The sequence below is a fragment of the Momordica charantia genome (assembly GCF_013281855.1).
Source record: "Momordica charantia cultivar OHB3-1 chromosome 10 unlocalized genomic scaffold, Mcharantia_2.0 BLBB01000010.1, whole genome shotgun sequence".
In the NCBI taxonomy this organism is placed as follows: domain Eukaryota; kingdom Viridiplantae; phylum Streptophyta; class Magnoliopsida; order Cucurbitales; family Cucurbitaceae; genus Momordica; species Momordica charantia.
This window is the reverse complement of record NW_028275158.1, coordinates 11,658,793-11,672,271: the sequence shown is the minus strand read 5'-3', so window position 1 is coordinate 11,672,271 and position 13,479 is coordinate 11,658,793. Positions and strand designations below refer to the sequence as shown.

Genomic DNA, 13,479 nt, shown 5'->3' with positions numbered 1-13,479 from the left:
AAAATGGTGGATGGTGGACTTAGTGGGAGAGTGACCCAATAACGGAGGAGTGGTGGCTAAATTTAGTAACACCAAATTTAGCCAACACTATATTTAGGAGTGTTAGTGGTGGAGTGGCAACACCATTTTCTCCAACCTCCAAGTAGTGGGAAAGTGGGCTAAAAGCTTGGAGTGGACTCCAAGTAACACTAAATTTAGTAAGCCTAAGTTTAGCATCTCGTTTGCCTATAAAATGGAGAGCTTGAGGAATGTTCAAGAATCCAATTCAATCCTATCCGAGTATATCGGATCCAGTCCTAGAGTGTTCAATTGTAGCCCAAGTGGCAAAAGAGAGTGTAGCCTCTCTAGGGGAGGTGTTGTTCCTCTAGGAGAGTCGAGTTCCTTATGAGAGGGAGCGTTGTCCATCAATATCCGTCTTGATGGAAGACTTCAACTAGGTAGTTGGGATCGAATCTCTTGTATCATGTATATGCAATTTGTATATAAAAGGTTGAGAAGAGGTTCCCGTATGATTGGCTTTGGGTGTGTATGTGTTGTGTTGTGTTGACACTCGGCCAACGAGAGTTGGGAGGGTCGTGATGATGTACTTCCGCACTAATTTTACGAATGAACTATAGGTGTGTGGTGAGAGGTTGTACTAAGGCGGTGTCTTTAGTCCGCACGGAGCACGAAAAATTCTACTCCAGGAATTGTCCGTGACACCGTGCTTCTAGCAACTGAGTCGACGCTTTTCTCAGAACAACGTCAAGGTTGGAGAAACAATGCCCTCAATGGTCATTCAGCAGAAGATTTCGCTGACAAGGAGAGGCTTTCAGTTTCTCATCCTCTTCCTTGTTTGCTCCAGTGGTGGGGCTTTGCCATCCTCTCATTCTTTTCCTTTTTGGGCAGAAGATCCTTCTTGTTATAGAGCTCTTCCGTCCCTTCATTTTGCGTCAAACCTCACGACCTCTCGACTGGTGATTCATACCTTAGCTAGTTGATGTACGCTTGGACGAGACTTGTAGTTATTTGATGTAACTAATTATGTCTATTTTAATTAGTTGAGAAGTTAGCTTTTAATTCAGTTGTTAGTTAATTTTTTTTTTGTTGGTTAGAATCTGTTAGCTAGTTGATGGTTTCTAAAAATCCAACCTCTTCATTTGTAGTCCTCTCTTGTAAAAGGAAGGATGCAGGCTTCATTTTGAGAACTTTTTACATTTAATAAAATTTCCTTCATTGGTTTACACCATTATTTGCAGTTAACTTAATAAAAGGTCGCATTCTCTATTTTCTCTGTCGTAATGTTCTTATCGGAGAAACTTGAGTATCTTAAGTTTGGATGCGAATTGGTTTTCTTCCAGAACGTTGTCGTTTCTGAGTGTTTTCATTTAGCCTTGTCTAGATGGTCTCCATCAATGCGACTTTGTTATTTGTCGCGTGGCAGGCTGGGATTTAGCCACGCCTTTCATATACTGCAGCTTAATGCGAGGTCGCCATTATGGTGTTGTTTGCGCGTTATCGAATTTCGATCACTTCATTCATCATGCGTCTTTCTGAAGCGCGTCTCCTTGCTTCCTTCACCCTGTTGGCGACGTGTTTGTTCATTGGACTGGCCACCCGTCGCTTGCCTTCTATTTAAGAAGGTGGCAAATGAACTATCGTGGCCTCATCTTCCTAGCTTTCTCTATTTTCTTCAAGATGGCTAATTGAACCACCAGATCGGCGTGGCAATCTCCAACACGTCAAAAAATTAACCACTAACGTTTCCCTCTCTACCTTCGCCTTGCTTCTGCATCGGTATTTGGAGCGTGTGGGAGTCACAGTGTCGACCCTTCAGACACCAAGAGTCACGTCGGGGATTGCGTGACGACACTAAAGAAGAAAGTTATGAAAGGATCAAATCCTATAGCGAACGCGTGTGAATGCTTGTACTTCAATTTTGTTTTAGGAAAAACTACAAAGAAAAGAAAGAAGGAAGAAGGAGAACCCACCTTTGAAGACCGTAATTCAACAATAGCACCAATGCCACCAAATGTGCTTCTCTCACAATCTCTCTTAAAAATTCCCTGTTTCAAAAGATGGTTCTTGTCTAGAGGATAGCATGATACCAATTGAAGGGATCGAATCCTGAAGCGGAAGCGCGTGAACATTTGTGCCTCGATTTTGTTTTTAAGAAAAACTACAAAGACAAGAAAGAAGCAAGAAGGAGAACCTACCTTTGAAGACCGTTCTTCAATAATAGCACCAACGCCACCAAAAAGCCTTCATCGCTATCCTCTGGATGAGAACCGGTTTGTGGGAACCGTCTTTTGAAATATGGATTTTTTTAGAGAGATTGTGAGGGAAGCTAATTTGAGAGAGTTCTTCAAAATGCATCAACTCTTCCATAATATGCAAACCCTTTGCATTTAAAGACGAGTGAGGAGTGGGGAGCAAGTTAACTCCCTTCCTCACCATAATCCCACTTCCTTGCAGGGTTATTTAGTTAATTAAAAACAGATGTTCGACTGTTGAACGTTAACCTGGTTGTGGCAAGGCTGTTGGAGGAAGAGGTGGTGACGACAAGGTCTTTCATGACCAAATGGCTGAACTTCATGGGAGTTGCAACCTGAAGCAGGCGAATCAGAATCTCCTTGAGTGAATACACAAACTTGAGCGGATCATCATCTCAAATGTTTCAAACTGGCCTCTATGGGTTGCCCTGATTAACATTGTTGTTTGTCCATTTTGTAGGTCTATCGTGCCCTCTTTCCTTTTTTGTTTGGATTCCTCGTAAATGAAAATTATGGTTTTGCCAATATGTTCTATTGTCTCGAGTCGCTTTACCCTTATCGTAGTGTGTTGCTGACTGGGAGTTAGACTCGCTAGTTTAACGGCTTCGTTGTTACCACTTGTAGGGATTCGATGGGTTGGACTCTGTTTCATTCAAGGCATACTTATTGATTTTGATTTTGAGACCATCCTCTTAGGGTTACAGTCAGTATTTTGGGGCCAAACTCAACTCTTCTAGTGGGGCTTTCCTCTTAAGCATTTAGCTTTTAGGGTTGCCCCTCCATCTGTATAGGGTGTGCTCTTTTGGTTTGGGGCCCTGAGGTTATCCTTGAGGCAGTTGGTGGGGGTGTGGCCAGGCTTGGTCTGATGAGGAGCCTATCCTTGTGTTCTTTACTTGAAGTCGTCTCTAAGCTTCTGGCAAAGGTGGGTATCTTTGACCGAAGGCTCTGTTAAATTTAATCTAGACATATTGCAAATACATGAATTATCAATAAATTACATACATGAATTAGAGGATACATAAATCACTAGATACATTGCTTAATGTACATGTATTAGTGAAGGGTCACATGTATTGATATTTACTATTAGTGTCTTTTGGTTTATTTTCCTACTAGTATAAATGTGTGTAGGATTTGTCATTTGTAATCAATTTCAAGGAAAGTAAAGTCACTTTCAAAATTCAAGTTCTTGTTTCTTCAATTTAGTGTGAGTAAGAGAACAACCTTCTTCTCTTGTCTCTTGCATTGTGTTGTGAGGGGCTACTTCGTTTCCAATAAGTGGTATTAGAGCTAGTTTCAGAAATGTCGTCAAATGGTAATATGTTGCAGCCCCAACTTCCTAAATTCAATGGGAAGAATTTTAGGAAATGGAGTATTCAAATGAAAGTGTTATACGGCTTACAAGATTTGTGGGATATTGTCGAAAGAGGATTCATTGGAGTTGAAAATCAAGACGGGCTCACGAACCAACAACTTTCTGAGTTGAGAGAGAATCGTAAGAAAGACAAGAAGGCATTATTCTTTATTTATCAAGTTGTTGATGAAGGAATTATTGAAAGAATTTCAACAGCTACTACTGCAAAGGAGGCTTGGGATATTTTGCAATCTACCTATCAAGGAGAGGATAGGGTAAAGATGGTAAGATTACAAGCTCTCAGATTTGAATTTGATTCCATAAAGATGAAAGAGATTGAAAGTGTTGAAGATTTTTTTAATCGTGTTCTTGCGATTGTCAACAATTTAAGATCAAATGGAGAAGAAAAGAGCGATCAAAGTATTGTTGAAAAGATTCTTAGAAGTATGCCAAGAAAGTTTGAGCATGTTGTTGTTGCAATTGAAGAGTCAAAAGACTTATCTACATTTTTGTTAAATAGCTTGATGGGTTCTCTTCAATCCCATGAGCTTAGAATAAAACAACATGATGTTACTTCTCCTGAGGAAACTTTCCAGATGCAAACCTCCTTCAGAGGCAATTCTCGCGGAAGATGTGGCAGTCGTGGTGGTCGAGGAGGTGGAAGAAACTATGACAAGAGAAATGGTGCGAGTTATGAAAACAAGCAAGAAAACTCTTCTTCATTTCGAGGAAGAGGAGACGGAAGAGGAAGAGGTTTTGGTAGAAATCAAGGAAGTGGTCGTGGCAATCTCTCACATCAAATGTTTTAATTGCAAAAAGTATGGTCACTTTCAAGCAGATTGTTGGGCTCTGAGAAATGAAGATGGAAATTATAATTCTACCATGATGAATAAGGAGGAGAAAAATAATGAAGGAGTTCTATTTCTTGTATGTAGTGCTCAAGAAAATGTTGAAGAGCCTACATGGTACCTTGATAGTGGTTGTAGTAACCACATGACAGGAAATAGAAGTATATTCGTTACTTTGGATGAATCTTTCCAAAGTGAAGTGAAAACTGGTAATGATACCAGATTGCAAGTCAAAGGTCGAGGTGATTTCTCGTTAAGACAAAAAAAAAGGCACCAAACGAATTATGGATGTGTTCTATCTCCCGGGTTTGAAGCATAATCTTCTGAGTGTTGATCAATTGCTCCAACAAGGACTCAAAGTTTCATTTGAAGATGGTGTTTGTGCAATCAAAGATCAAAGTGGTGTTCTTATTGCCAAGGTGAAAATGACGGGTAATAAAACGTTTCCTTTGAAATTATCATATGGTCAAATTGCTTGCTTTACTAGCATATTAAAATATCCATCTTGGCTTTGACATTTTTGATACGATCACTTGAATTTTGGATCATTATCATATATGTGCAAAAATCATATGGTGAGAAGCATTAAAAATATCAACCATGAGACAGATATTTGTGAGGTATGTATTCTTGCAAAACACCATCGGGATTCGTTTCCAATTGGTAAAGCTTGGAGAGCCTCCAAACCTCTTGAACTGATTTGTGTGGTCCCATGCGCACAACATCAAACGGAGGTAATCGTTATTTCATAACCTTCATTGATGATTTTAGCAGAAAATTGTGGATTCATTTTCTGAAAGAGAAAAGTGAAGCATTTGAATGTTTTAAAACTTTTAAAGCTTATGTTGAGAATTAAAGTGGCCATAAAATAAAAATGTTGAGATCTGACTGCGGTGGAGAGTATATAGTTTTTTTTAACTTTTTCAAGGATCATGGTATTCATCATCAAAAGACTGCTCGGATGACTCCACAATAGAATGGAGTTGTAGAAAGAAAGAACAGAAACAATCATGGAGATGGTTAGGAGTATGTTGAAAGCCAAAAAGATGCCAGATGAATTTTGGGGAGATGATGTTGCATGTACTACTTACATTTTGAATCGAGCTCCAACAAAGAGTGTTCCAGGTATGACTCCTTATGAAGCATGGTATGGTGAGAAACCATGTGTTAGCCACTTGAGAGTTTTTGGGAGTATAGCTTATTCTCATATTCCAGATAAGCTAAGGGGAAAGTTAGATGATAAATCTGAAAAAAGTATTATGGTGGGTTATAGTGAAAATTCTAAAGCTTATCGATTATATAATCCTGTGTCGAGAAAGATTATTATTAGTCGAGATGTGATTTTTAATGAAGAAGAATGTTGGAATTGGGATGTTGCTTGTGAAGCTAAAAGTCCATTTCATGTTAACATGGATGAATGTGGAGTGTTCAAGACTTGGAGCAAGTAGGGATTCAGTCAGTTGCATCATCTTCATCTTCATTACAATCTTCTGTTAGTGATGAAGAAACCTCACCAAGGAGAATGAGAGATATTCAAGATATTTATAATACTACTAGCAGAATTGATGATTTTGCTAATTTTGCATTATATGCCGGTGTTGATCCTATAAATTTTGATGAGGCGATTAAAGATGAAAAATGGAAAATTGCAATGGATCAAGAAATTGATGCCATAAAAAGAAATGAAACATGGGAGTTGTTGGAGCTTCCTGTAAATAAACAAGCTCTTAGAATGAAATGGGTGTATAGAACAAAGCTGAAGTCAAATGGTGAATTGAAAAATACAAAGCAAGACTTGTTGTAAAAGGTTAGAAGCAAGAGTATGAAGTTGATTATGAAGAGATATTTGCTCCTGTGACCAGAATTGAGACCATTCGATTGATTTTGTCTTTGGCTGCTCAAAATGGGTGGAAAGTTTATCAAATGGATGTAAAGTCTATTTTTTTTAATGGATACTTGAAGGAAGAGATATTTATTGAACAACCTCTGGGTTATGTGAAAAGAGGAGAAGAAGAGAAGGTGTACAAGCTGAAAAAGGCCTTGTACGGATTAAAGCAAGCTTCACGAGCTTGGTACAGTCACATTGAAAATTTCTTTTTGAAGACAGGATTTCGAAGGTGTCCATATGAGCATGCACTTTATGTCAAGGAAGATAAAAATGACAAGTTTCTTATTGTTTCACTATATGTCGATGATTTGCTTTTCTTTGGAAATGATAAATTGATGTTGATGACTTTAAGAATTCCATGAAAAAAGAATTTGAAATGAGTGATATGGGCTTCATTCATTACTTTCTTCGGATTGAAGTCAATCAAAAGGATGAAGAGATTGTTATCTCACAGCAAAAATATGTTGGTGATTTGTTGAAAAAGTTCAGGATGGAAAATGCTTTTCCTTGTAACACGCCCATGGACGCAAATTTGAAATTGAGCAAAGATGATATTGGAGAAGCAGTTGATCCAAAGCTTATATCGAAGTTTAGTTGGAAGCTTGATGTATTTGACAGCAACGAGACCTGATATTTTATTTGCTGTAAGTATGTTAAGCAGATTCATGACAAGTCCAAAAAGAAGTCATTGGGAAGCGGGTAAGAGAGTTCTTCGCTACATTCTTGGCACCAGAAATCTTGGAATTCATTACAAGAAAGTTCCAGAATCAGTGTTAGTTGGTTTTTGTGATAGTGACTGGGGTGGTAATGTTGATGATCATAAAAGTACATCCGGTTATGTTTTTAGCATTGGCTCGAGAGTTTTTTCATGGACTTCGAAGAAACAACTCGTTGTTGCTCTTTCTACCACTGAAGCAGAATACATCTCTTTATCTACAGCTGGATGTCAAGCTTTGTGGCTAAGGTGGATGTTGAAAGAATTGAAGTGTACGCAAAGACCTGAGACTGTCTTATTTTGTGATAATGGTTCAACCATTGCATTATCAAAAAATCCAGTCTTTCATGGAAAAAGCAAGCATATTAGAATCAAGTTTCATTTCATCAAAGACTTGGTTAAAGATGGAGAAGTGATGGTGAAGCATTGCAAGACTTAAGATCAACTGGTAGATATTTTTACGAAGGCGTTGAAGTTTGACTTATTTGTTAAGTTTAGAGAAAAACTTGGAGTTGCTCAAGTCTAGATTAAGGGAGGATGTTAAAATTAATCTAGACATATTACAAATACATGAATTATACGATAATCACTAGATATATTGATTAATGTACATGTATTAGTGAAGGGTCACATGTATTGATATTTACTATTAGTGTCTTTTGGTTTATTTTCCTACTAGTATAAATATGTGTAGGATTTGTCATTTGTAATCAATCTCAAGGAAAGCAAAATCACTTTCAAAATACAAGTTCTTGTTTCTTCAATTTAGTGTGAGTAAGAGCACAACCTTCTTCTTTTGTCTCTTGAATTGTGTTGTGAGGGACTACTTCGTTTCCAACATGCTCTTCCTTTCACCTTGGGTTGGATGGTCTTGGTGAGAACATGTTTTTTTTGGCGAGGCGTTCATTTCGTAGGCCTTAGTCTTATGGTAGTTTCTACGCCCGTGGATGACTTACCTTTCTTCTCCTTGGCCTAAGGTTGTCCCTAGAGCCATTGGTAGGAGTGGCGCGCTCAGTTTGTTGTGGTGCCATCCCTCTGACCATTGCCTTAGGGTGGTCCTCGAGGCTTCTAGTCGAGGTAGGCACATTTAATCGCGCAAGCATAGGTGCTTTGTCGAATGCACTTCGATGCTTAAGTTAGAATTCAAGTTATGAGAAAATGAGTATGGAGCGAATAAAAGAGCAGTAATCTCGAGGGTAAGAATCTACTTCAGAGTGTGTGCCAAATTCTCACAAGAAAATGTGTAGGAAAAATTGACTCACCTTGATTAAGGTTGTTATGTTCTTTATATATGGAGAGAGATAGTGACCCACAGTGTGAGGCAGACAAGAAGGAGCTATGCTCCTTGCCCACCTGTTGTCTCTGGTATGGTTTGCTCAAGTGCACTCGACCTTTACTTGTTCTTTACTAACTCGCTCCACGTGGTCGACTGGAGTTACTACGCATTGTGTCTTGGATTTGCCTAATAACAAGTTATATAATTGATATACAAAATACCAATTCTATTACTAATATACCTGATATAAAAACATCAACCACACTAAACATACGAATGATATCATATTAGGTATCAATGATAAATCTTCTTTTAAGTTCAAGATTTTAGTTGAAGTAACATTGTATGTTTCTTATTGAGATATCAAGTATATCAATGATATGCTTTATTTTAGGTATATAATTATAATAACTGATACACCTAATGCGTACACACGTAACACAAAGTAATAATTTATAAAAAGGCCTAACCATAAATCAAAAAGTTGGAAAGAAGAATCAAAACAATAATGATGTATATTAATTGCACTAAATATATCAGTGATATTCATTTCAGGTATTTCACTGATATAGCGAAAAGTATATAAATGTGAGAGTTTCTCATTTTAAAAAAATCACCCGGGCATAAATGACTTTTCCATTTTTTCTTTAGTGCCTCTGTTTTTTTTTTTTTTTTTTGCTGTAATTGCAAATAAAAAAAAATGGTTGCTATATTTGTAATTTGTTATTAGCAAAAAATTTCCATTTTTTTCTTTTGTAGTGCTTCTGTTTTTTTGCTATAATTGCAAATAAAAAAATGGTTGCCATATTTGTAATTTATTATTAGATTTTTGCTATAGTTGCAGGTATCCCTAAAACATATTTAAATAACTCAAATATGCACTTCATGTTAAATTTCCATCGACGTGTCAACATTCTATAGATGTTGAGGCCGTGCAATTCTATTTTTCTTTATTAAAAATAAGAAATAGGAACGATACTAAATAGACTTCATTTTTAGTGTACTATAAAATCTTTTTTTATCCAATGTTGTGTTTAACAATTAATATGGATATAACAATGAATAAATTGTTGTGTTTAACAATGAATAAAGGAAAACTAATCTTGATGCTACTCTGCTTGTTTCTTTGCATATTCCCTTGGACCGAATATGGTGGATCCAATTCTCACATTGGTGCTGCCCATTTCGATCTGTAATGAAATAAACAACAAGCTGCCCCTCACTCTTAATTATGAGTTCAAATGAATTAAACCAATCATATAAATGTCTAGAAATTCAACTTCCAATTGTTTTGTTGATGAAGCTAAAAAATTATGTGTAATGCCAATGGCAACCTCCTAGATATCTCCACACCTAAGGGTGTAAGCGGAAAATTATAACATTTTGCTAACTTAGCAATTTACGGTCATTAACTTAACCATCCTTTCATATTTCTATTAGTCAACTAATAGTTAAATGCTCAATGACCCTTCAGAACAATTTTCCATACTTCAAAAACTAAATTGTCTCTTTTGAAACTTTAGGAACCAAATAGACGAAATCTGAACCAAAAATGTATTTTGCCATTTTCAATTTTATGAAATGAATTGAACAAATTTTGATCGATTTGAGGTATACTTCATCTTGATTTTCAATAAAAATAAGCAGCCGACAGTTATCAAAAAGGAAGAGAAACAAAAACGCAGCATACGGAGGTTTAAGTAATACTAACCGCCAACTCGAAATCACCAGACATTCCCATCGACAGTTCACAGTGCTCTTCTGCCATTTCAAGTGCCCGGCAGACCTCAGCTCTACATTTCAATAATGTCTGGTAGGTCAGGAAAACAATGTATGGCTTTAGTAGATTGAATGCTGAAAAAACGAACACCAGGAGAACTCCACAACTATAATTGTTAAGCACAGTGAAGAAGAAACTTTGCGTGCAGAAACCTTTCTTCTTTTCTTTTTCTTTAGTCGGGTTCAGAAGCATTTGAAAACATGAAATCAATATATTCATTACACCACCACAAATATCATTGAAGTAGATCGAACCTTTTTTCTTCCCTTCAAAAGATCCTTATTATAAAATTTGGAGCACAAATTCCTTCTCATTAACATTATCACGCCTTCCAGCATGTAAGAAGTACAAAAATATCACCTTAAAGTTCTCTGGAGTGGAAGAATAATCTGGCATCCCAATTGTCATTAACCCAGAAAGCTCAAGATGTGGGCAGCATAACTTCACATGCTTAGCAAGTTCGACGCATCTAGAAGGATCAACACCAGATTTTGCTGCCAAATTTTCGCTTGAGTCATTTTCCATATAGTCCTATGCCTATAATAAATCTCCAAATAATTAAATAGAAAATAATGATATAATCATTAAAAATATGCTGTTATACAGACCATGTTCATCCAAAAATATTCTGGCTAAGAGCAGGTGTTTCAAAATTCAATCTTGAGGCTAGGACATCATCAAGGCTCGTGGGGTAATTTTGATAAAAAGAAAGTTACTATAGGATGTAAAATTTGATAGACGTAGACAAAGTTATGTGGCTTGAACAACACAATAAAGATAATCAAAGTAATGAGAACATCGAGTAAATTATGATAGTGTCATCCCATTGGTCACTATGACACTCAGGAGAAGCTTTATTTGCTGAAGTCGGAGGGTCATTTGATGAGAATAAAATAATTTTTTTTTTTGGAAGGAGGAAGAGGTTGTTTAGATGTTCCTCGTAAAGTGAAGATAACATTCAATGAATGTTTATATATATTTGATATCAATCAGTGTCTAGACTAACTTCTGCACTCCGCACTCCTCGACTAAAAAATGTTTATGTTTATATCAACACATCTGTATAAGAAGTATTTCAAGATGTACAACATTTCACTTGTTGTCTATCGATGGCGCCTTTCGGCTTGATATTAGGTCCCGACTCACCCTCTATGATAACGATTTTGTGAAATCTTCTAAGATGTTAATGGGTAAAAGGATTGATTTGATTGAATGCATTTACCAGTAGCGAGCCCTTATTAGTCAAGTCAAGCTCCAACAACCTAGGGCATATTAGAGTCGACAGCATTACCACAGTTTAGGATACACTATATTTTGGATGCATCTCAAAGTGATTTTATATTCTACCAAAACAACATATTAAGCAATAACAAATGGACGCGCTGTGTTTAAACCTTTCAAATCAGTTTCCCATTTTTCCTAATAGACTTGCCATGTCTCAGCAATCAAAATGGCTCAAATACTACTCTCTCATCCAATTTTTCTTCCATATTTATAAATATGTTCAAACAATAGATTCATTCAACCAATCATAAGAATGATCTCGAACAAATATCATCAATGAACCAGGTAACTTACATATTTCTCCACTGGTGTTTACTTGGATTAGAAGCTTTAAAGGATCCCTTACGATGTATGAAACTGCACGATCGAGATGATTTGCAAGCTGCAGTGGAATGAGAACATGAAGTATTCTTAAGTGGCAGAGGAATAAGCAGTTAGATATTTTCTTTTTTCTTTTTCTTTTCTTTTCTGATCATCTGAAAATTTATCACGATATTAGGAGAAAAGACCATAAATTTTACCAACTACATCGTATATGCAAGTCATTTTTAACCAAAATAGGAACAAGTACTAGCTCATCGTGCTGCACGCAGAATTTTATAGCACATTTCAAGTGCCATTTCTAAAGGCAGCATGTACAAGACCAAACAACAAAAGGAAAACCGTAAACAGTGGCACAAACTTATTTCATGAATAATAAACATGAAAGAAATCTCACCTTGAAGAAATATAATAGACATTGCACTAAATCTTTACCTTCTCATTATCTACACCCTCAACCATGGCCAGGTTTGGAACTCCAGCTGCAGGGAAAAGAAAAGGCCCCTCAGAGCAATGAAATGTGACATGTAAATGAAAAGACAAATTCTACAGTTCAAATATTTTATCCCCTGGGATTTTCTGTTATAGAAGAGTTATCAAATATTAAAAAGAGAATCAAGAAAATCAAACAAATCATAAAGCCTTCGGAGGGTTCCTCGAAACAAACAAAGTTGTATCATAAGCCCATGGAAGAGGAGGGAGACGGATTGTACCCAGAAGCGATTTAACTTTGTTGCTCTGGAGATGCCCAATAAAGTGCCATTCAATGTCTCGAGGAAGCTGAGACCAAATAGAATCTCAGACGCAAGTCACGAATTCAAGCACATAAATCCAATCAAAGCCCTAGAAAAAGAAAACAACCTGAGGAGCTTTATCAATAATCTCCTGGACGTAGTTCTCTCCGAAGCATCGATGGGAAGCCTCGTAGACTTGGCGGATGAGCGACACAGGCTTCGTTTTGGAGACTGCCACGACGCGGACCTGATCGGATCGCCGGCCAGACCGCTCAGCCACCTGCCGGACTCGGAGCATCACCGACCGGAGAGCTGCGGCGGCTGCGCCTTCCACCAGTGGAGCAGCCATATGAATCTGATAGCCGTTTTGCTGGTCTAATCCGGCGGATTTTGCACCTTTGGAAGTGGAAGATTTGAGATTACAGTGAAATGAAGTCGTTGGTTGTTAATGTCCTCCATGGCTTCCATCGCATGTGGTTCACAGAAATCTTCGCCATTCGTCAAAAAAATGTAACGAGGGACGGGCGGATTTACGTACGGCCCATTTGGGATTAGTAGATTTAAAATTTACAATTTTCTCACAAAACATCTAATTGGTACTCATCACACGTATTATTATAACTACCTCAATTTAAATCCCTTAAAATGTGTTTAATTATACTTTTCAAAATAAAAAAAATCTCCAAAACCGTTCATTTTCGACCGTCCATTTTTCTTCCTCCAACCGTTCGTCCCTGTCTGCCTTCCTCTCCGACCGACTCCGTTTTTCTCCGTCGTCCGTCTCCATTTATCCCGTTCGAAAGGAGATTTGCGTCATTCTTCTTCGATCATTTCTACTTGCCTTCATCTTCGACTCATGTTTACCTACCTTCATCTCCGGCCGCCTCCATTTTTCTCCGTCGCCAAAGTAGTTCGTCTCCGTTTATCCCGATCAAAAGGTTTGCATTCCAACGGTTGTTTTCGATTTTTGATTTCGTGTGAACTATTGTATATATGAGGATATATATTATAGTGAGTTTAATTAAGA

The 13,479-nt window shown here is 37.3% G+C and overlaps 1 protein-coding gene across 1 annotated transcript; it reads right to left on the bottom strand.

Annotated features, from left to right (window-relative positions):
* Positions 1-9,307: 9,307 nt before the first annotated feature.
* LOC111019248 (Putative pyridoxal phosphate-dependent enzyme, YBL036C type) lies at positions 9,308-12,980 on the bottom strand. Its single transcript, XM_022295593.2, has 7 exons — positions 12,580-12,980; positions 12,432-12,498; positions 12,154-12,200; positions 11,692-11,779; positions 10,474-10,607; positions 10,045-10,143; positions 9,308-9,523 (listed from the first exon to the last, which is right to left on the bottom strand). Exons 1-7 carry the CDS (start codon positions 12,799-12,801, stop codon positions 9,443-9,445), a joined length of 738 nt encoding a protein of 245 aa, XP_022151285.1. The 5' UTR covers positions 12,802-12,980; the 3' UTR covers positions 9,308-9,442.
* Between the last annotated feature and the right edge of the window lie 499 nt (positions 12,981-13,479).

Excerpts from the sequence above, each read along its gene's own strand:
- LOC111019248 (XM_022295593.2), bottom strand. The coding sequence starts at position 12,801 with ATGGCTGCTCCACTGGTGGAAGGCGCAGCCGCCGCAGCTCTCCGGTCG. Across the intron at positions 11,780-12,153 it reads AGGGTGTAGATAATGAGAAG|CTTGCAAATCATCTCGATCG; the intron begins GTAAAGATTTAG and ends ATTCCACTGCAG. Across the intron at positions 10,144-10,473 it reads CCACTCCAGAGAACTTTAAG|ACATTATTGAAATGTAGAGC; the intron begins GTGATATTTTTG and ends CTGACCTACCAG.